Here is a 22,260-nt window from a genome sequence, read left to right as displayed (position 1 = left end):
TTGGTGTAGCCAATCCTCCTTTTCATTTTCTGCGAGGTGCTCGTGCAGATGGATACTTTAATGTGTGTTTGGCAAGCGTAGAAAACAAGTATACATCATAATTTCGCTTCGGTAGAAGTATGCAAAGGAGGTGAAGAGTTCCGTCGAAGGAGAGTGTGAAACCTCGTTTCTCAATGCGCCATAGTTTTGAGGGCAGTGGGGAACGTAGAGATGCAACTACGTTACATTGACGTAGCATTTTTATTGAGAGTGCACGCGAAATTAGATATTTTCGCAAAATTCTTTCATACGATAGTAAAAGAAGAATAAAATCGACTTAACATGTCAACGAATTATATTCACTATACAGGTCATCTTACAAATCACTTTCGTTGATATAATATAAATAATAAAAATTTACAAGATATACGTTATTTTCAAATCTCTGTTGTACAAATTTTTCCATCCTAAATTTATCTATTGTGATACCATTTTATCACACGAACGCATTATAGTACGAACAGAGTACTCTATTTTCTATTTCAAAATAAATTCTCTTTACGTAATTTATATGCCTCTTCGCTTCGAAGAACTCGTAGTATTTAAAAAAATAAATAAATAATTTCCAGCGCGCAGAAATGTTACGCAATTAAATATAGTATACATAAACGAGTTTGCGTAATTAAATAATACTCCGCTCCTTCGTTGACGCTTTCAAAGATCGAAAGCTTGATTCGTTCCCAGGTAGATCCCCATGTTTAAGGCGCGCAAGATCACGATAGTAAGGTATTAAATCATTACGCTGCCGAGGCTACGAGCGTAGGCGGCGGCCCTACTGCAAAAGGATTTCTGACCTACGACACGAGGAGCCTTCGCGAGGATCGTCTGCTGAGGGCAGTAAACTCTTCTCGACAGCAGTAACCCTTCGCAAGTACGGGCTACGGGCTTTAACGAGAGAGAGCAACTCGCGCATCTCTTTCGCGTCCGTCTAATTTATGGTAAATGAAAACACGGTTGGCGGGTACGCACATCGGATGAACGTAGTCTCGCACAGTGTTCGCGATATGATCTATGGGTTTCCAATTAATTTATAACAAACGCCTCCTCGTAATACACGCCGATTTTTCAAGAATCTCCCGGCGAAAAATCCGAAACTTGCTTTATAAAAAAAATTTGGAACACGACATACCCGCTTCGAGCCATTGATCTTCAAAGTCTCCGATTAAAACGCTCTTATACGCGCACGATCCGATAAAAGTAATTTCTTCAATAACAGAATATCCCAGAAGAAAAAGAAACATAAAAATATTCGTTCTTTCGTATTTTTGCTGGAAAAGAATAAGCTCCTGTTTTAACGAAGTGGAAACGATCGATTTACACATTTCCTTTTGTATCACCGGATTGTTTCCGTTCGCTTTTCGTTACGTACTTTCCGTGCATTCAGATCGCGAACGATAACATTCGACGCCAAATATCCGTTCAGTCCCATAGATGTATAGAGAGAATTATTATTTCGTCGGTGTATGTAAGAATCTAACAGCCGCAGGGCTACGCTCGCGTATCAGGCATTGTAACTCTTAAGGATAACGACCGCGCAACTCGCGTTATTACCACATTCGGTATTAACAATTAACCGTTTCTCAGAGAGTAATGATCGTTCCGAATAGTTTACGACGTGGGCAGGGAAGTATATCGCCTCAGAGCGGCCACTTTCGTACGATACCGGTAAAGAACGATTGATTATCTACGAATTTACAACGCACTCGTAATAGGCGTTAATACGTTATTGGTACGCCATCACTCATTGCCTCACTAAAATTACACACGACGGTTCCGTAGTGAGCCTATAAACAATCCTTTTATTCGTCCCATTAAACACAAAAGTATACTACAAAAAGAGAAAGAGAGAAAAAGAAAAGAGACTCAAATACATAACTATACGTTTCTCGTGACCCAGATAATAAAATCTTATTTAACTGTCGACAATAACATAGCGTAATATGTTCATTAACGCGCGAAAGAGAAACAATTACAGTTTCGTAATATTTTGCCGTAGTCCCGCGAGATAATAGATCCTTAGACGATAACATTTTTTTCTAGAATTTCTTTTCAAAATGTTAAAGGATGAAATGACGTGATGAAACGACGTTCGTGCCACGAAATTACGATTTTTAATGAACGCGATCGTATGTCGTTGGATTTTCACGAGCATGCTCCGCGGTTTTATGTTTTCTCCTTCGCATACCGCGAATGTTTCACGTTGGCGGAGTGGGAAGTGTGGCCAGTCGCTGGCCAAGGATAATAGACGGGCGAGCGGAGGAACCGATATCGGTGCATTGGCTACGGTAAATTCTCCGGGTAATTGCCAACGGGGTGAAACTCACGGCGGCGGAGTCGCAGAAGAACATAATGGGCAATGCGTATAGCGCTCACGCACGGTAAATCCTCTAATTGCGACGCGTGGAGGAAGGCCACCCTGGATGCCGATATGTGCGATCCTGCGGGATCTGCTGACGTAACGGATCAACACTGATTCAAAAGACATGATTAATTAGAACCGCGGCTGTGCCATTTTTTACTCATATGATAGATCTTTCTTTCCAATTCGTTGGGTTTACCCGTGGAGCTTTAAATTTTTGTGATTTTTTAATAAATACTCGTAATTAATTATCTTGAATCGCGATTGGATTAATTTATCAGCGGTTCTAATGTTAATCTTTCTTATCAATGAGTATCCAGGTATATTATGTATCGAATTTTAAATAGAAAATATTTTATGTTTTTGTGCGAATTTCATTGTGCTTCAAAATCCCTTTGAACAACATTTTACGTAAGTTTTACCCCGCTTTCATTTTTATATTTTTAATTGAAATTTTGAAACAGGTAGTGAAAAATTATATGCATTGACAGAAGGGTTAAGTTTAGCAAAAATAGAAAAATCAGAGTTAGAAAGGTCAGCTGCATAAACGACATTATTTAGAATTTCAATCATCCAATCAGTTTTATCCACGCTACTTGCTCGTTAGTTTATAGATACATTTGAACGAATAAAGTAGAATTTTGTACAAAACTACTTTGAAATTTATTTATACGTTTATTTATACGAAACTTTAAGGATAATAAACGAGGACTAAAAAGTTAAGCTAGAAAGATATCATTGAATTACAATCTCTTTATCTGCTGTCTAACCGTTCGATTTACGCACAGCATTTACGGAATAGACCGAGAACATAACAAAGGAGATGCCTGTGGAATAATATACGTGCACACCCCACGGTAAATTCTTCTGGTAATTGCAACGCGCGTATACGCGCGTGCGTTTACCGATGGAATCCTCCAGAGAAGGGTAATAATAATCAAGGAATGCTTTCAGCGACATAAACGGATAAAGATTGGATGAAACGCGCCGCCATGGAGATCTTTATTTTTCCTCGTCGTGTATACTCGTTTTCTCAGCATAAAGTACCGACCGGAGAAGGAGAGAGAGAGAGAGAGAGAGAGAGAGAGAGAGAGAGAGAGAGAGAGAGAGAGAGAGAGAGAGAGAGAGAGAGAGAGAGAGAGAGAAAGGGATCTATAACTTAATTCTGCAGTGCAGTCTATTTCTGCGCAATCATCGCATCGTTGCGTCATCGATTTGCTACAGCTCATCTTTATGATTGCTAATTTAACATACCTAATAGAACAGAACACAACTGAACAAATAGGTAATAGAGTTGTAGCGATTAAACGCAAGAAATGACTAATTTTCGTATAAAGAGAACACAAATTTGAAGCTCCTAGGAACCATATATTTTACTTTCAATTGTTTACGAATTATATTTTATCGCTTTCTAAGTATTATTTACGCACTAATAAACCGCAGAGATTTATATAGGCAATTTACTTATGTTTGATTTATTCATCGAGCCACAAAACTATTTTTATTTTAATTTAATGCTCTTGAGTTAAGGGATATCCTTCGTGAAATTCATTGAAGCTATTTCGTTGCCTGCGCAAGCGAGGGTGTGTCCGGCAATAGATACCAACGAAAGGGAAATCTCGTGTCTTACGAATATTACGCTCGTGTTCGATAAGCCGTGTCCAACGTCGTATTCCTCGGGCTAGACGCTTATGCGATCGCGGGAACCTGAGATACATATTTGCGCTCACGGTAAATTTTCTCAGTAATTGTGGTGCGGCGCGGCCGCTTGCGTGGGTGCTGATGGAATCCTGAGCACAGGATAATGGAACGGGGCACATTTCCAACGGAGTAAAACTGTGAGAGCGAATTCGTAAAACGAGGAATGCGAATGTGTCTCATGGAGACATCAGAGGCGAATCTCCCTCTCGCTCGTTCAAATCTATTTTGTATAATCCGTTGCTAATAATAATTTTTAATCATTTTTATTATGCATGAAATTAACTGGTCATTAACATAGACATTTGTCATGCTTCGTTACACTAAAAAAAAAAATTAAATTAAATTAAGTTAGTTCGTCTTTACTTCTTTCGATAAACAATGTAAGTATTTAAGTCAAACATATCGTATAGTGACTTAAATACACACATTATCCAACGAAAGAAATACAGAAAAACTAAATTAATTTAGTCAAATGAATAATTTTTTTTCTCAGTGTACATCAATCTTTTGATTACAATTACATATTAAAGCTATCTTAAAATAGTCTCGAATTCAATATTATGAATCGATTCGATTTTTCTATTCAAGGAAAAGAGTCTCCCAATATTTTTTGTAGTCAAGTCAAACATTTTTTTTTCATCGACCAACACCCATAGATCTGTCCCTTTCAACCGCAAGTGGGCATTTGGAAAATCTACAATTGAGGAGATATAAATATAAGCCGCTTATCCTTCCTTCTCATTTCGAGCCGCGGAATATTTCCACTTCAACACGAACATAGTTGGGAATGTAGCGGTTTTTACGTGTCGACGTGCAAAACGACCGAGGGGTTGCCCGTAATATAAGAGAGGTACGTATGCCGCCGGTAAATTCTCCTGATAATTGCGTAGCGGCGCGGGTGCTCTTGGGATCCTGGAGAAAGGATAATAACTGAGGGAGGTGGTTTTCGAGCACACGGCTACGTGTGTAATGTATGTGTGTGTGTGTGTGTGTGTGTGTGTGTGTATCCAACGCGGGATTACGAGTCCACGGGAGAAGTATCGATTTTATTACCCTGCACGATCGTAGTTCCCTCCACTGGAGGACACTGACGTCCCGCTTGGGTAACGTTAAAGGATGTAAATTTAACTGACTCGAATAGCGGTGATTTATGTCCGTGCGTTTGCGATGGGTACGTCTACGGATTGGTCGATATGCATTACATAAATTATATCGATTTTATTTGCCAATATAGTCTTCTCGAATAGCGAAGTCGGTGTGAGATTGTCGAAACTTGGAGAACGTTGATAATTCAGATCAGAATCGATCGTTGATCGAAAGCTAACAAAATGGCAGTGCAATTTAATTTAAGAAAGCAGCATTAAGAAAATAACGTAATTTGAAATACTATACGTTCCATAATCTTTTTATAATCTTTAAACAGAAGAATCGATCATAGTTCGAGGATACACGACGTGCTCTCGTGTTGCTTCGCGAGCTATAACTCACGGCTTTTAGAAAGGATAATGCGAGCACTTCGACAGCAACTGCAATTCGCAGAGCCCTTGACGCTGAGATATCTCGGCGACGTGTAAATCATGGGGCGTAAACTGCATTCCGGCTGCTAAATTACTTCGCTGATGCGAGCTGACGGTATCGCGAAATGGCCCGCCTACGCACCAAATTGAGTCCGCCTCTCTTATGTATATGTACGTGTATATCCCTCTAATGGATATATGTAACGCCATACGAGAAAGATTGCATCGTATATTTCAGACTATCGAAGTGGTTGACAAAAGATTATTGCAGGATCGTTGTATAATCTTATCGCAATACGCCATTCATCCTGCACTACTTTAATACTTTTAGATAAGTCTTTTTTTAAATAATTACATTTAAATAGAAACACAAAATATAAATACTAAAGAAATCTTACTTTTAATTCATGGAATGTTTTTAATACATATTATATATGTGAATTAAATTACATTTCTTGGAATTTTATTAATGAATAAAAAAAAATATGCGATTTCTATTATAAGTCACCATCGATTTGATTAATGGAGAAAAGACTGAGAATTAAGAATATTTTTCAATTAATCCAAGCATTAATCGCAAAAATCGCACTATCTTATATTTAAAAATAAATACAAGATGTGCGGCCATGAAATAACATAGAAATACCTTGGACGAATTTCGATCAAAAAGCCACTGACCTTCGTCAAATAAAAAATTCAAATAGAAAATTCATTCCAACTGATAATGTAAATGAGATGGCGTCACTATGTGTGATAATTGTGTAATTCATATATATTTGTGAATCGCGACATCACTATTTAAGGATATGGTTATGTGAATTCAACTAGTATTTTCATTAATCGATAATTTAACTAACTATTGAGAAGTAAGTGGTCATCGCACCCTCCGCTATTTAATTTATTATCCGCTATTTAATTTGAATACTGGTCAGATGCTATTTCCATAAGTGAGATATTTTTTTTGTTGAAAAAACCGAGTAACGCACAAAGGAATAATTATTGATCCTAATTATTGATTTCATCGTGGCTTAAGATAGTACTGCCTCTCTGTTCTTACTCTCTTACGCACATCGATGCAACTCGTGAATCAGAAGAGAATATGTATCATATAAACGGTTCGAAATGATTTTCGATCGAAATTATTTCGTTTTCCCTACTCTCTAAAATTTTTAGAGTGAATCTCACTCTAAAGAGTAAAATTTCACTCTTAAAAATTGAAAATTGAGCCACTCTTCTTGGCTCAATGTTCACTCTTTAAAATAAAATTCTATTCCAAAGAATTTAGAGAATATACGGAAAGAACGGTTTTGCTGAAATATCTAAAAATGTATCTCGTATGGAATGTTAAAGATCCGGGTTCAACTACCGGCCGAGGTAATATTTTTCGTAATAAATTAATTTATAGTTTTTAGCACATTAACATCTTTCTAATAGGATGCCTGACTGAGCATTAAATTAAGTAATGTCACGATTAAACTGTTTGTCGATTTAATCGTGACATTACTACAATAGTTTAACTGCATTTACAAGTCCGAAAAACCAATTCGGCGCGCAGTTCAAAATAACTACATATGTGATATATAAATTCACATGAAAATTATTTAAGCATCTAAAATCCAGCTTCAACCGTTATAGACTTGAAACTCTTATTTGTTGTGTATTCACATATACGGTCTTAATCAATTGTTTATTATTATTATAAAAATTTAGCTAGATACAGATCTGAAAATAATTTTATCAAATAATTACGTATAAATTTCAAACATGATAAGCAATGCTTCGATTAAAAAGTTTTAACGCTCTAACAATCAGTTTGAGCATCCTATATATAATTATTTTGGTGAGCAAACAAAATTATTACAGATCTATATCTATAATAGTTACATTTTTAATAAAAACGTTCGTATAGGAAACATAATAGAAATCTAGGAAACAACTAAACAATTCCAATCGAAATCCATTTCCAATAATTCCACAATACCTAATAATAGTACTCGTAATAATTCCATAATAATAGTTCAATAATAATAATTCCATAATATCCTATTCACGCGAGAGAAAAAGGTCACCGTCCGTCAGCGTAATCATCAATCCCGTAATACAACGGAGCTTAAGAGCCTTGTAACACCTAGAAAAACTGACGCGTTCTTCGGCTAACGTTTGTGGACGCAAACGTGTTACGGAAGAACAGAACGCGAACAGGGCAACCTAACCCAGGACGCGACGGTCGATTGCATGTATCCGCGAGTCTCCTCTTGCAAAGAGATCGGTATTTCTTTCTTATTATCTTTCATCTTAACGCGCCGCGATCTCTCTCGCGACGGCGGATACACGTCTCTCTTGCGAGACGAGACGAGTCCCCCTTGTCCCCGGTAACCGTCTCGTTAACCGATGGGAACAGATTTCTGATTACGTCCCCTTCCCGTTGCCTTCCGAACGCCGTCGTCCTGCCCGCCTGCGGTGTACACGGTGCAACCGAGCACCTCCGGGTGGATTTCGCAAAGGGACCATTTCCACGCCGAGCCGGGTCGTCGTGGTTATCGAAATATAGCAACAATACCGTTCGGTTAAAAGCATTCTCCTTTTGTTCGGATCCACGTCGCGCCCGCTTCGCCGAATGATGAATTCTGTTTTATATCTGATCCGGCCGAGATACGCGACCGAGACCGACGTGGATCACGACAGCGTTATGGTCACTTTCGGATTTCGCAAAATCGTGCAGGCTGATTCTGTTCCGCGAGAAACCTGCGAGAAGCTCCGTTTGGCACAACTACTCGTCGGTGGGATGAAGCGGCGCGATTCTTTGATGAGAATGCACGAGCGAAGATGCGATTGGAGTCTCCGACGGTACTCTCAGTAGTTGCCACTTGTAATGTTATTACGTAAACTAAATCGACAGGCATAAGCGGATTTACTAGCAGGAGTACTAATCGGTTGCTTCAGGCAACCGTTTTACTACTTGAGAGCCTCCTAATTGTTTAGTCAATTGGTAGCCATTCATCTAGTAGTAAAGTTTATACTTATATGTACATAAAAAAATAACCGTTAAGCAATCAAAGAGTTGTAAATCTTATCCATCGAACTGGCACGCATCATTGTTTGACAATTGCGCAATTATTAATTTTATAAAGTTTCGTCTGCCTTGTGCTGCAATCAGTCAACCAGTAGATTAACTTCTCTACTTGATCGATATTTTCGATCTTATATTTTTCTTTTTTTCTTTTTTTAATAAATAAGTCGAGGCTTTCCAAGCAAGATCTTCTGATGACCAAATTTTCCCCGAATATACCACGAATTTCCCGAGAGACTCGCCGTTTCGCAATTTCGCCTTTTCAATGAAATATTCACCGGAGCGCTCGACTCTATCCAAGCTCGGCCACTGCTGCGGCGAAGTTTCGCAAATCGGTCTTTTCGCATGCGAAACCGACCTACCGTGCTACCGGATTGCAAAAGGCTTCTCCTCCCTCCCCGAAAGTAAGAGACGAACGTGCAGTACCGCCCGCGGGAGATTTCTGCATTTGGGAATGTTAAACCGTCGCTGTGTCGCGGGAACGTTTCTTCGGGGAAGGAACCTCTCGCGGATAATTATGTATTATGTAGACACGTTTAATTACTCGCAAACACAAACAAAGCGGCACACACATTCACGCACTCGTTCCACACACTCAAGATTCTTCACTCAGATATCGTAAATCTCATAAACGAGATAATTATAATGAATCGTTTGCTTTTATCATTTTTCTTGGATCCGAGTGACTTACGACGTGACAGTAAAGTATGAAGATGCATTAATAAAACTTTAATTAACTAACATTCCATTTGATATTACTTTGTCTCTACATACAGAGAGATTTATTTGTCCTAAGCATAAATTTATCCTAAGCATAAATTTATAGAAAGAAATATTTATTTTGAAGAAATTATGTTTTAAATTTAAAAAAAAAAGCACAAATGTTCAAATTACAGAAGTCAGTCTTGCGTACGCGGAAAGACTAATTTTGCTGAAATATCTAAGAATTTAGTTAGATACAAATCTAAAAATGATTCAATTGGGCCATCAAAATAATTATGTAAGAAATTCAAACATAAATAAACAATGCTGCAAAAAAATGTTGATATTCAACCAGTTCTACATAATTATTTCTACATAATTTAATAAAACGATTCCAGATTTATTTCTAGCTAAATTTTTAGATACTTCAGCAAAATCGTTCCGTATATAATTATACAGTTGATGTATTCAAATCGAAAGTAATAATTAAGTAACATCCCACTGAAATTAATACTCATTAATTTTACGCTAGTACCTCCATATATAGTTTTGCTCGAAATAACACTACTTATACGACATTTATCGGTCTCCTGGAGTAATTAACTCGGCTCGAAAGACAAGGCGCCGTGACAGCGCGGATTTGAAAGAAAGAAAAGTGTATTCGTGCGTTTCGGTGCGCAGCATTCGGTCGCCCATGCGGGACATTCCTGTCAATCAAAGGATCAGGCGCGACGGGAAACGAGCTCTTGGAGAATATAACGCTACCCTCGGGCGCACCCCGGGGGATCGATGGGCGCGATAGCTTGATTTCCGCGTGTGCCAGTTATCCAACGGCGCGGACATTACGTAAACTGACATTTTCGCAGCTAATACGAGCGAGCGAGCGAGCGAGCATGCGATTCCAGCCCGAGTTAGCAGCGAGTTTTACCGCGATAGCCTTTCCCGCGCCGCGCGGGAACCCTCTCGAATGAAAAAACTTTGTCTCAATAAATTGTCCTGTCGCGCGAGACCGCGCAATCAATTCTCCGTCCGGTTGATCTGCAATATTCCTTATTCGTTACGATTACCTGTACACTCTAAAAAATATCGGTGTGGTTTTAACACCATGTGGTGTCTACATAATTCTCACCGTGTTGGTGTAATATTACATCGACGTGATAGGGATTTATGATCCCTGGTATTTACATCAGAAGTATATTTACGTAAAACTCACATGTTTTGGCGTTAACATTAACAACAATTGTGAGAATTATATAACGCATACTGAAAAAAAAAAAAATAAATTTTGATGACATATTTCTTTAAATAGTATAAAGCAATCTTAGAGTGAATAAATATTTACTCAATGAAAAAATGATAGTTAAATTGAGTTTTTGTATCAAATAAATATATGTTTACATTTACTTAGAAATATTCAAGTATATATTTAATTTTTTTTCAGTTCATCGTTAAATTCACACTGAATTGTTTAGAATTTACCGTTGAGCGAAATGATCGATTGAAATATTCCATTAACATTTTTATGATCTTGATAAGAATAAAATTCTTATAAAAGATTTCTGTAAAAAATTCGTTTCCAAGGATATCAACGGATGATTTTAACGCGACTGTACATTAAAAGTAAAATTTTTAATTCGGTACTCATTAATAATGAACTTGTTAAATTGTGAATACTAAAGATTATATAAGAGGTAAAGTGCAATGACACTTGTGTTTTGGGTATCAAAGACCACCCACAAAAGAGAGGCAAAGTGCGACATTCAACGACTTCGGATGTATAAAGTTAGTTAGCTTGACCGCGTTTATGTGTGGTCTTTAAACGTACATCCTCCCGGTAAAGAGGAGCAGGCACGCAACGATTAATCAGATACTCACCCACTCTTGACACGACCGCCAGGATCAGCAGCACGCTGCTCACGATTATCATCTTCCCTCGTAGTCGTTGGTCGCTGGCGTAGGAATCACGACGTGGTATCGGTGGTATTGGTCGAAGACGAAGGGGTGATTGCGACTGTTATCCTCTTCTCCTCTTCACGCGGACTCTCACACACCCCGACCGCACCGAAGGGAGGCGAAACCAGCGCGGGGATTTCAAAATTCGTTCGAGTCCTCGGTGTCTCCGGATCCACCGGACTCGGTTACCCGCGGACTGACCTCGCGCGGGTCGATCGTCACTCCGAATCTCCGTTTTTTTTCCTTTCCTCTTCCTCTTCCTTCCGACGAGCGAGTCTACGAGAGCCACAGCAGCAATGCAGCGTCGTTGTTCAGAGCCGCGAATGCGCCATGGACGTCGCAGAACATATGCTACGGTCACGAAGAGAGAAAGGTGACTGCGAGTATATACGCGAGGCGTGCACGATGCCGCCCGTCTTCATGGCATAGTCACCTTTCTAGCAGAGCGAGCAACAAAGAAGGGAGCCTTGGTGCTATACCCACCACCGCGCGCGTTGCCCACCACCTCATCAGTGCGATAGACGTTCGCGATCACCAGGGATGGAGTGGGGACCAGGTGGTGGACACTGGTCGTCTTCGACGGTTGTCCAAAATCCGCGTCACTCGAGCTTTTCTTTCGACGCCGCACTGCGATTTTAACCCCGAATCCGTTCTCGGTTTCATGTGGCCAAAGGGGCTGCGCGATGACGAGATGCATTTCAATCTGATGCATTCAACGTGATGAGGCCAGTTTCCTGTTAGAATAGCTTTTTAGAAACAAGATAGAATCCTTGCTCGTTGCGGAAGAAAACTATAGATTACCGATAATGAAAGCTCGAAGAGCGACAGCGTGGAAAAATAGTAAAGTGAGTGAACATAGTAAGCAGTAAAGTGACTGAACATAGCAGTAAGCGAATTGGCCAATCATAGTTGAGGTAACTATTTTAAAACTCGCGGCTCTGATTGGCCGCGAGTTTTAAAAATGATTCGCTTACTGCTTAAGATTTACCATGCTTGTGTTTTTCCTGTTATGTTATATGGTACAGATAACAATTATAAGTTACAATCAGACAATTATTATACGGAGTTATAATCATTCATTACGGTATAAATGAAAATGATTAATATTATTTCTTTAAATATATACTATGCTTCTATATCTTGGAGGACGAATCAACGTCCTCCCAAAATTAGTAAGATCTATAATCACATCACGGGATCTACTACTGAATGATCAATAAAAATAATTATGTTATCTTCAATAGCGTTTCTTTTTGTACAAAACAGTTTATTTTTTCCCCCATATAAAATGACTAATACTATATCTTATTACCTTACATTATTTTTTTCCGCAATACGATTATATGGAAAATGTTTAACAGATCGGAACCATCACTTCATATCGGATAGAATCAAAATATCTATGGCCACTGTATAGGACTTTTTTTTTTGTACGAAGAATTATGCTTGCCTTCAGTGACCGGTAACGATTGGAACATATTTGATTAGGATTGTTCGCCGAGCAATTAAAGGATACAGATTATCCTATCACTTTCTATATACACCCAGATACTAATTTACATTTATCAATTGATGCAACTCAAGGACAATCGTAAAGTAGATCAATCATTAGAATTAATGACAACACGAAATTCTGGATAATAAGAATTTCAATTAACTCGCAGTCGCTTTTGATTCTAACGCATACGCATACCTCCTCAAGTTGCAGAAATATATTGTGCATAAAAATTATGGAGCTTCTTTAATATTTCTCTAGAATAATAATGGAACGCACAATAGAAAAAAAACGTATCATATATATAAATAACTTTCCGTCTTCAAGACACATGCAGATGCCACATTATTGTACAATCCTTCTAACCGAGGGGATTACAAATTATCTTTCTCATCGTGTAACAATGTATTGCATATCGGTGTAAACGACTAGATATTGTTGCGACGCCTTGATAAAGAAAATTTCTTTTTTTCTTCTTTTTTTTCAAGCATGTTCCTGAGAACTCGGCAGTATTCAAATAGATATGCTAAATAGATATGCTGAACTGAATAAATATGCTGATCAGATTCATTAAATATACTTGTAAACCAATGCGATCGGTAGAACGTGATTACCCATTAAAACAATGCAGCGTACACAATAGTTGCACATAAATAATTGTGTATAATTAGATAAATTGACAGAATCTTTTCGGATATAAAATTTTATCAACTTTAAATATGTGATATATATATTTTAAAAAGAGATTAAAAAGGGTAAAAAGGGGAAAGAGGTTAATAAGGCGACGCTTAAAATTATATCGTATTAAATTAAAATTATTTGATAGCAAGAAAAATCAATATCGATAATCGCATTAAACTCTAACATCTTTACAATCATTTTAAATATAAACAGATCTTGCACCTCGTCTCAATATAAACATTGACTTTCACGTCATTACTATCAAAGCACTTGACGAAGTCCGCCTTAAAATTTTAGATTTCTTACGTATCCCGAATCTAAGAAGAATTACATGAAATACATTTATTCAAATAGAAAAACATTCGCAAATCTCTATGATTAAAAATATTGTTATACATACAAATATGATACCTTTTTTGCTTCTGTTTTCCTCTTCAGCTGCAAGATAAATTACGTATGAAAACACGCGCGTAAGAAAAATTTGATTTTTCTATCTTTTTTTACATCAAATCGTTTAAACGATTTCAATGTAGTATATGAAAAATTCAAGTATTTCTTAAACAACTTTTTCTTTTATTAATAATTACGAAATAATTTGTATGTACATCAATTAAATGCCCGCAGTTAATAATAGCTGCGCAAGACATCGTCAAATTGAAACGGCGTCGTTACGATTCTACAATTTGTACAAAATTACTACAAATAAATCGCAGGGATATCACCGTGCGTCCTTGCTGGATAACGGACTTTGATTTGCTGCCCGACAATACCGATAGCTTAATATGGCATAGCACGCAAACGGGCAAACGTGTCCCGTACAACTGTATATGCACATTCGCACGGCAAAGACGGTAGATCTGTTTTTTTAGCTATATTTATTGCACTTATTCACATTATTCCGCTCTTTCCTTTTTCATTCTCTAAAATTATGTACATACATAACTTTTTTGACTCAACTTTTATCGTAAGTGCGCTAAAAAAATAGATCTAGTATCGTACGCAAAGATTTTGCGTTATTTGGCGCGCTTAAAAAATTAAATAGTCATGCGTAATCGAGCAGTGTGTACAATTCTAATTACTAACTAGTTCAATTTGCCTATACTTCTTGCGCAAATTGCTCACGGAATCTTTGAACAGAACGGGGTCCAATCGCATGTTAGATCGCAACAACGGCATATATCCGAAGACAGCGACAAATGTATTCATGCATGTTTGTCGCTGTATAAAATGATCCGGGTCGTTCCACGGAGATCTGAAATCCAACGTGAGTCAGAAATCGATAATGATATCGTATATATATGGTCTCAACGATATCTACCTAATTCCAGCTACCGTGGTATCTTTGTACAATTTGCGCTGCGTCACTTTGATAGGCGGCCTTCGAGTTACGTGACTCACCAGGAAATTCATGAGTATATCCTCACAATTCTGTGACTGCTCCACGGTCTTATGGAGAGTCGAGCTTAACAACTCGGTATATAGAGTATTATAATAACGGTGGTAAAAAGCGGCACCGGTGAGAATGATACTGTAGTCGTTTGTCCACTTACTGGTATAACCCCAGGAACGCTACGTACATAAAAGCCAGATTAGTTCGATTACGAAACAGTTACAGACTGAACGGAAATTACTTAACGCAGACTGCATAATACCTACCTTTGAATCATCCCAATAGTGAGACCTCGCTGGATACCCTACTATTCGATCGGGAAATGACCGCCAAACAGTAAAAGCGAAGTCAATCTCATCGGTATTTAGAGTGGCGTCCTCGTCGAGCGACAATATGGCACTAGTTTTGATTAACGGATGAGGATAAAAACGTTGAGATATGCCGTCAACCGCAACAACGTGGATTGACGCTCTGATACCTTGCCAACGTGGTTTTCTTGGCACCGGAATGTCCGAGTTCCACATAAGTATTATCTTGAACAAAATAATTTGTTAGCACAAAGATATATCGCAAAATGCATAGCAAACAGAAATAATAAGAAATTAGCAATAAATCGGCTTACCTTATCTAGGTACTTGCTTTTCGCGAGACTCCTAAGTAAACGATAAAGTACAGCGGTGGATCCCAATTGCGAATAGATTATGGCAGTGAAAGTGTTACCAGGATTACTGTTCGAAAAGGGAAGTTCTTGCTGGCTATCAGTGAATTGTGGCAAAATCGCCAATGCTCCAGGACTAGTATTCCAGACGATTCTCTCCCGCGCACCTTCCCATGGCAAACGCTCGCGAATATTCTAAATTAATAATTATAATTAACGAAAAACTGAAAATAAGGTTCTGATAGCTCATATAAGAATAGGCAATTACCTCGAACACGGTGAATACAATTTTTTCAATAGAGGAAAAATATCTCTCCCATAAAAATTGTGTTTGTTGTCGTAGTTTAAGAATTTGTACATTAGACACGGATCGTAATATATCTGGAATCTGTAAAATTCATGAAATTTAATCATTCACTTTAAAACAAAGTAACAGTGAAATTAATTCAAAATATGCATTTATGTTCCTTACTTGGAGTAATAATCTTTCATCGGAAAATATTACAGCCTGATTCCAATCAATACGTTCATGAAAGGGAAGAGCCCAACTATTACTTAAAATGACTGGAATACATCCCGATCTCAGAGCTTCTAGAAACCGAAAGCTACCTAATCGTCGTCCTCGTGGAACCAGACAAAACGTAGCATTCATTAATAAAATTTCATAGTCGTATCTGCAAAATGAAAAATATGAGCAATTACATTTTGAATAATGTCCATGTGATTCAAACAATTTAACTACTTATAACATTTTTGTTACTTACGTATCATATTCTTGATTATCCTGCTGACAATGTTCATCTTGGAATTCTCTCCAGGTCTTCCCATGCCGGCAAGTTGTAACAAACACCAAATCTTTACCATTATGCAGATGATAGAGAGCGTTTCTTGTCTCAGATCCAATGCCATGTACATATCGTTTTCCCTTAAAAGCTGCCACATACTTTTTATTATTAGGAAAATTATTTTCTAACGCTTGGCCGGGTTCTCCACCACGTTCCGGATGTTGTTTGCCAAATAAAGGTATTGACACATCAAAGTCAGGTCTGTGTTTAAAAATGGACATGCTGGCCTTAGCAAGCATGGCATAACCCACGTCGAAAGCCAGTGATTCTTCAGCATAATCGGGCCACGTACCAGAATATAAGTTAAATATCAGATGATTCCTTCCGTTATTCCAATATGGCAGGTGTAATAATTTCAAGGGAAGATTGTGTACAAATTCAGTCGATAAGGGATCTCTATCTAACGTATCCAGGGCTAAGACAAATATACATGCCCGTGCTGGGTCCGACGTGTAATATCTCGACTCCGTGATAACATTTAATATTTTTTGGTATAGTGGACTTATCACATCCTCGACCGGGTAAACATACACGGTGAAACCTTGCTTGCATCTTGTAAAATCGAAGCAAGTTTCCATGCGGCAATACCGTGTACGCTGAGACATGACCAAAGCCCCGCTGGATGTCTTTAAATCTTTGTCATAGAACTCTTCATTTAGACTTAAATATGAAGGCAATCGCTCATAAGGCAACTGAGATCTGCCTGTCCATTTTTCGCTTTTTAAACGATATCCACCGAAATAGCAATAACCAAGAAACGCACATGTTACAAATAATAATAGATAGCGTTTCTTGGCTTGCATTTTTCGATACAGTCAGGTTATACAAAGATATATGATAGTTCTAAGCATTATTTACTTCAATGTAAAAGGTCTATTCAGTCACAAACACATTGTAATAGTTAACTATATTATCTCAGAAATTTCTCCAGGATATAATCATGCCAGTTCTTTCATATTGCTGTAACAAAACAAAGATTCTATGTGTCAATTATAAATAATTTTTCATTAAAAATAATAAAAATATATTTACAACAAAAGAAAAAATATTTTACTACTAAATTTGAGGAATATTTAAATAATAAACTTAACAAAAATTTAAAGAGAAATTACATATGTTACTAAGAGAACACTTGTCATAGTGACATAGCATCTCGTGACACATATCTGCGATATCACACAATTCTCTCCATTCCAATAAAATTAAACAGAAAAAAATTCAGAAATTTAAATGACACTCGCGAAGAAAAATTATCACCTGTTCAAAACTAAGACAGAAGGTAGCTATTGACAGAAAGGGCTGCTCGATCTTCACAAGATGCATGATGGATCGGCGGGACGATATATAAATCCGTTGACAAAATTCTATCGGTAGTGCGCATAACGCGACGACAGATCGTGCAAATAGATCCTACGAATCCGTGGCGACGATTCGGTCGATCCTCCAGTCGACTTGGGATAACCTATAAGTCGCGCGAACCAAATCCCACGCAATCGGCGATCGGCGACCTCACTGTAATTCCACGTCGCGATCAGATTAAATGGCACGCGCAACCCATAATGATATCCTACGCGATACACCCGTCTTACGACACGGTCACGTATCGCCGACGCGACGGCACCACCATCATCCTTCTAGGTTATCTACGGCGCACAGCAATTCCGTCGGCCTCGGCGGCGACTTTACGCCCACTCGCATTTCGGGCCGATGCCGGACGGACACGCGTGGCATCGATCGCCGAGCGCCCACGAGTGCAAAATCATTGCACGCCGCGGCGCATTGAAATAATTGTTCTAAAAAAGCAAACGCGAACACTACTGTGACGTCGCGGATGATTAGTAGACTGGCACACCGCCTACCGTCCTGCACTTTACTTCACGTCACGCTCGCGAGTCGCGAGTCGCGAGAGCGGCGGCAACTCGCAAACAGCGGCGAACTTAACGATGCATCGCGTCGCGGCGCAGAAAATTACTTTGCTAATTAACGGACGAATGTCGCATATGTATATGATAATAAAACTTAATGACAGAATTTTCATACTTATTTGTTTTATATAATGATTTATGTAAAGTACATTATATAATAATTTATATAATACATAATGTCTACATAGTGTTGTGTGCGTTCGCAAAAATGATCACATTTATGCACAATATTACATGCGTGTGTTCCAAAATTTTATTGTGTAATTATTTTATTTAAATTTTAACATATGTAAATACGCGAAAACTGTATTATTTGTTTTGAAATAATTTCTAGCATAGAAAGAGAATTGTGAATGTTTTTAAAACTCTGCTTTTGCGTGCAGCTTTTACATTTCGCATAATTTGCAACTTTGCACGCATGTGCAGATATTACACAATGTGTCGGGTATGCACTTTATTCTTGTCAATAATGTTCGAAATATCATTCTATAAGTTTTCGTAAGTTGTTAAGAAAAATTAGAAAGAAACTTTAATAAGCAAATAGTAAGCGAAAGCAATAAAGTTTTATTTAAAGATTAAAAAAGTCACAGAAAAATTAGTATTCTATTTTTTTCTTTCAATTACTAATTTTTAGATTTATAGATATTTACTCTTAAGGAAAAGTGTTTCAATATACTTTATTTAACTATTCAATATAACACTTTTTTGAAACACTTTTTTCTAAGGGTACTAATTTATAAATTTATGGATATTTAATTACTAACTAATAGAAGCTATATTAGAATCATCGCTGGAACGTATCATCGATTAGTAATATTATACGAAGTTAGATATAACACCTTATTAATAATCAAACATATGTAAATCGATGTTCCAAACTGGAATAGTCGGTATATCTTTATCGATCGACTCCCAATTTCTGACCAACTTTGAACTTTATAAACAGAGTGTAATATACAGTTTGTAGCGAGAGAGAATTTCCGTAGGAGTGCAAGGCACGTTTCTTGGAAGAATGCAATACTCGAGCGAGTTATACAAAGAGCTTTCGAATCGAGTCGACAATGCATGAATTCACAATCAAATGCAAGACGTCAGCTAAAACAAGAGGACAAACCAACTGGAGATGTTACACATATATACACATTTAATGTCGATCAATTCTTGACGTAGTTCATTATTGGTATCATTATTATTGGTATCGATAATTATAACTTTTATGCATACACGAAAAGAACGAATTTGCAGAGGTATCAAAAAATTTACAGATCTGAAATTAATATTGTTAAAACAACATAATGCAGGAATCTCAAGCATGATGAGCAACGCTGCAAACTTTGACATTTCAGCAACCAATTTGGGTGACCTACATAATTATTTTGATGATCCAACCAAATGATTTTCAGATCTGTATGTATCTAGGTAAATACTCGAGCAAAATCGTCCTTTCTATGTAGAGGAAAGATTATTCTCGTCAATATCTGCGCTAAACTTTATATGCACTATGGTGGTGTCACAGTGACGCATAAGGCGGCCCGTTGTTCGCAGAAGCGGATGTGGACGATTTGCAATTTAATAACCATTTCTCGTTAGCGCGTCGGAGCGAATCGCGAACAAGTTCGAACGATTTCGGATGCATGCCGACGCGCGATCGGCTCGCGAGAGTTTCAATTGACTACTTACTCATGAAGACGATCAGCTCATGAAACCGATCGAATCGGTGGCTCATCCCTTATACAGTGTCCGTCATACCTTCGCTCGCGAGTAGTACTCTCGCGAAAATAATTTAAACGTCACGAAAGAGCAGCGCGTGAATCAGTGAATCAAACGAGATAAATTAGAGATCAGCACCCTTCGGTATCACTATGGATATAATAAATCCGACATTTCTTTTATTTTATACGTTATAATTTCTTTATCAAGCCTACAATGCTATCCCTATTGAGTGATATTGCTATCAATATGTAATTTTTATGAACAAAAAAGGTTGCTCTTAATTAACACGATATATCAAGTTTTTTATACATTTCATACTTTTAATGACAAAATATTTATAATCTAGATTTTTATAGACACAAAGATTATTACATTTTATTATTAACTTCAAAGGAAAGAAAGAATAAGCGCATTATTTATTAAATTCAATGTTGAAATAATACGGAATATATATAGTTCAATTATATGTATGTGTGTTTCCTCCTACACTCGAATAAAATATATAATACAAAGTTATAACACAAAACTGTTTTTAAAAAATTGAACTCACTTATCACTGATATAATATTGACCACCTGGCAGTCCAAACTGACGTGTGTATTTGTGTGTGTATATAATGGAGAGAATTTTTGAAATCATGTCTCTGTTTGTTCTACCTTTTAGCAGATATTAGCTCTCCTATTTCATTAGGAGATATACATGTAACTATAACTTCACTGAAGGTATAGTTTAACACTCAATAAGCTCGCTCACTTATACGTAAAATTTACGTATCGATAGTATTCTAGGGTTAATAAAGGGTGCTTTTTAGCAAGAGGTACAGATGACTACATATATATAGTGTAACACACATTCTACAATAACCCATTAGTAATAAATCAAAAGTTAGAAGATAGAAATTGACCAATCATAGTCGATTATTTTTTTTTACATTTAACTGTGATTGATCAATTTTTAGCTTCCGATTTATTACTAATGGCTTGTAGAATAATATAGTAAATTATTATATCTTAGCGTTTGCTAATATTAATGAAAAATGAAATAATCACTACGTTGCACTGTGTTTCTTGCTGAAAACCATCAATTAATACTATATTCGTTCGTTACTTTTATATTCCTTAATATCTCTGTTAAAAATAAATTGTTATAATATATTCATTTTTATACGATATTTTTAAACAATATGCAGTATGTTATATATGTGACACGTATGTGATACCGAAGAGTTAAAAAGTCGAAAGAAATAAATAACACTCCACACAACATGAGAATAAAAGTTAAAGAAAAATTAAAGTAAAAATACTTCCGGCAACAGACTGACGCGGACGCGACGATATCGATTCGTGAGTTCAAATGTTTCTCTATTCAAACTCATTCGGAGAGGCTCATCTTCCCGATCGTGCAGCACTGAACATCGTGTTCCTTGATGAGTGGACGTCAAGGCATCGGAATTATGAAATTCTTACCTTGACCACACAAGATCGTTTCTCGGCACACATTATATATATATATATCTGTATGTGACTATGTTACTCAACGTTCGCGAAGTAAACTTTTTTTTACCGGCCGCGCGAGGAATTTGTACCTTATTGTTATGCATACGCGAATGTTGATCTTTTGCGTGACGAGACTCTCTTCGCACATTGGTGGAATCCTCGCGCGATCTTCCTGGACTCGGACGACAGAGAAATAACGAACGCTATTGATTTTATTATCAAATGCTTAATTATCACGATAAAAATTAACATCTGGATGTATGCAAGCTCGAGCCTCGTCCTGAATGTTATCTAATGTGCGTCAGAGTGTATCGTTTAACTGAACAGTCATGTTGGAATATTTTTATTTAAAAAAACCGTTACAAAAAGAAAACTTATATTACAATTAATAGTAAATTATATATATCATTATCAATAGCCTTCCGTGATCTTATAAAAAATTGCGTTCGTGTCAAAAGTCAATTATAATCTATGATTTCCGTGAATTCAAATGCGTCAACATTATTTATAAAAGAGGCAATTATAAAATCTTTGAAAAATTACTTATGCAATCGTATTGAAAAATAAATTTTTTTTGCTTGCTCGAACCGACGCTTAAGAAATTAGGCAATTATTGTAATTATTGTAAAGTATTCTTATCAATTGCTTAGATCTATCGAGTTATACAACAAGATATTACAATTTGATAATATTCGATTGATATGTTCTTGAATCAC

At 37.2% G+C, this 22,260-nt stretch overlaps 2 protein-coding genes across 6 annotated transcripts in view; both read right to left on the bottom strand.

Moving 5' to 3' along the window:
* Positions 1-12,466, bottom strand: part of Cda5 (Chitin deacetylase-like 5) — a 55,996-nt gene extending 43,530 nt beyond the window's left edge. For 3 of the 4 annotated variants that reach the window (XM_087409252.1, XM_011068170.2, XM_011068169.2), the window contains exon 1: positions 11,264-12,466. In XM_087409252.1, the coding sequence (XP_087265378.1) occupies positions 11,264-11,315 (52 nt within the window). In that variant the 5' untranslated portion in view covers positions 11,316-12,466. The remainder of the gene's footprint in view (positions 1-11,263) is intronic. The other variant, XM_087409251.1, reaches the window with a different exon arrangement.
* A 121-nt stretch (positions 12,467-12,587) lies between these two features.
* On the bottom strand, positions 12,588-21,462 carry ttv (exostosin glycosyltransferase 1 ttv). 2 transcript variants are annotated; one of them, XM_011068174.2, is made up of 9 exons: positions 20,599-21,462; positions 20,016-20,195; positions 16,330-17,370; positions 16,038-16,239; positions 15,834-15,953; positions 15,530-15,760; positions 15,174-15,440; positions 14,836-15,086; positions 12,588-14,769 (listed from the first exon to the last, which is right to left on the bottom strand). In XM_011068174.2, the coding sequence occupies exons 3-9, from the start codon at positions 17,211-17,213 to the stop codon at positions 14,589-14,591; spliced, it is 2,136 nt and encodes a 711-aa protein (XP_011066476.1). In that variant the 5' UTR covers positions 17,214-17,370; positions 20,016-20,195; positions 20,599-21,462; the 3' UTR covers positions 12,588-14,588. The 2 variants fall into 2 exon arrangements, with proteins under 2 accessions (XP_011066476.1, XP_011066473.1); XM_011068171.2 differs by lacking the exons at positions 20,016-20,195; positions 20,599-21,462 and adding an exon at positions 17,668-18,401.
* Between the last annotated feature and the right edge of the window lie 798 nt (positions 21,463-22,260).

The sequence above is a fragment of the Acromyrmex echinatior genome, chromosome 9 (genome assembly GCF_024713525.1).
Source record: "Acromyrmex echinatior isolate Ae372 chromosome 9, ASM2471352v2, whole genome shotgun sequence".
Lineage (NCBI taxonomy): Eukaryota > Metazoa > Arthropoda > Insecta > Hymenoptera > Formicidae > Acromyrmex > Acromyrmex echinatior.
The sequence above is the reverse complement of the archived record's forward strand: the minus strand, read 5'-3'. Positions and strand labels throughout refer to the sequence as shown.

Bases quoted from the DNA above. Each gene is read 5' to 3' on its own strand.
- ttv (XM_011068174.2), bottom strand. From the start codon at position 17,213: ATGCAAGCCAAGAAACGCTATCTATTATTATTTGTAACATGTGCGTTT. The intron at 15,441-15,529 runs GTAAGCCGATTT...ATTTTGTTCAAG, and splicing joins AAAGCAAGTACCTAGATAAG to ATAATACTTATGTGGAACTC. The intron at 14,770-14,835 runs GTAGATATCGTT...GTTGGATTTCAG, and splicing joins ACCACGGTAGCTGGAATTAG to ATCTCCGTGGAACGACCCGG.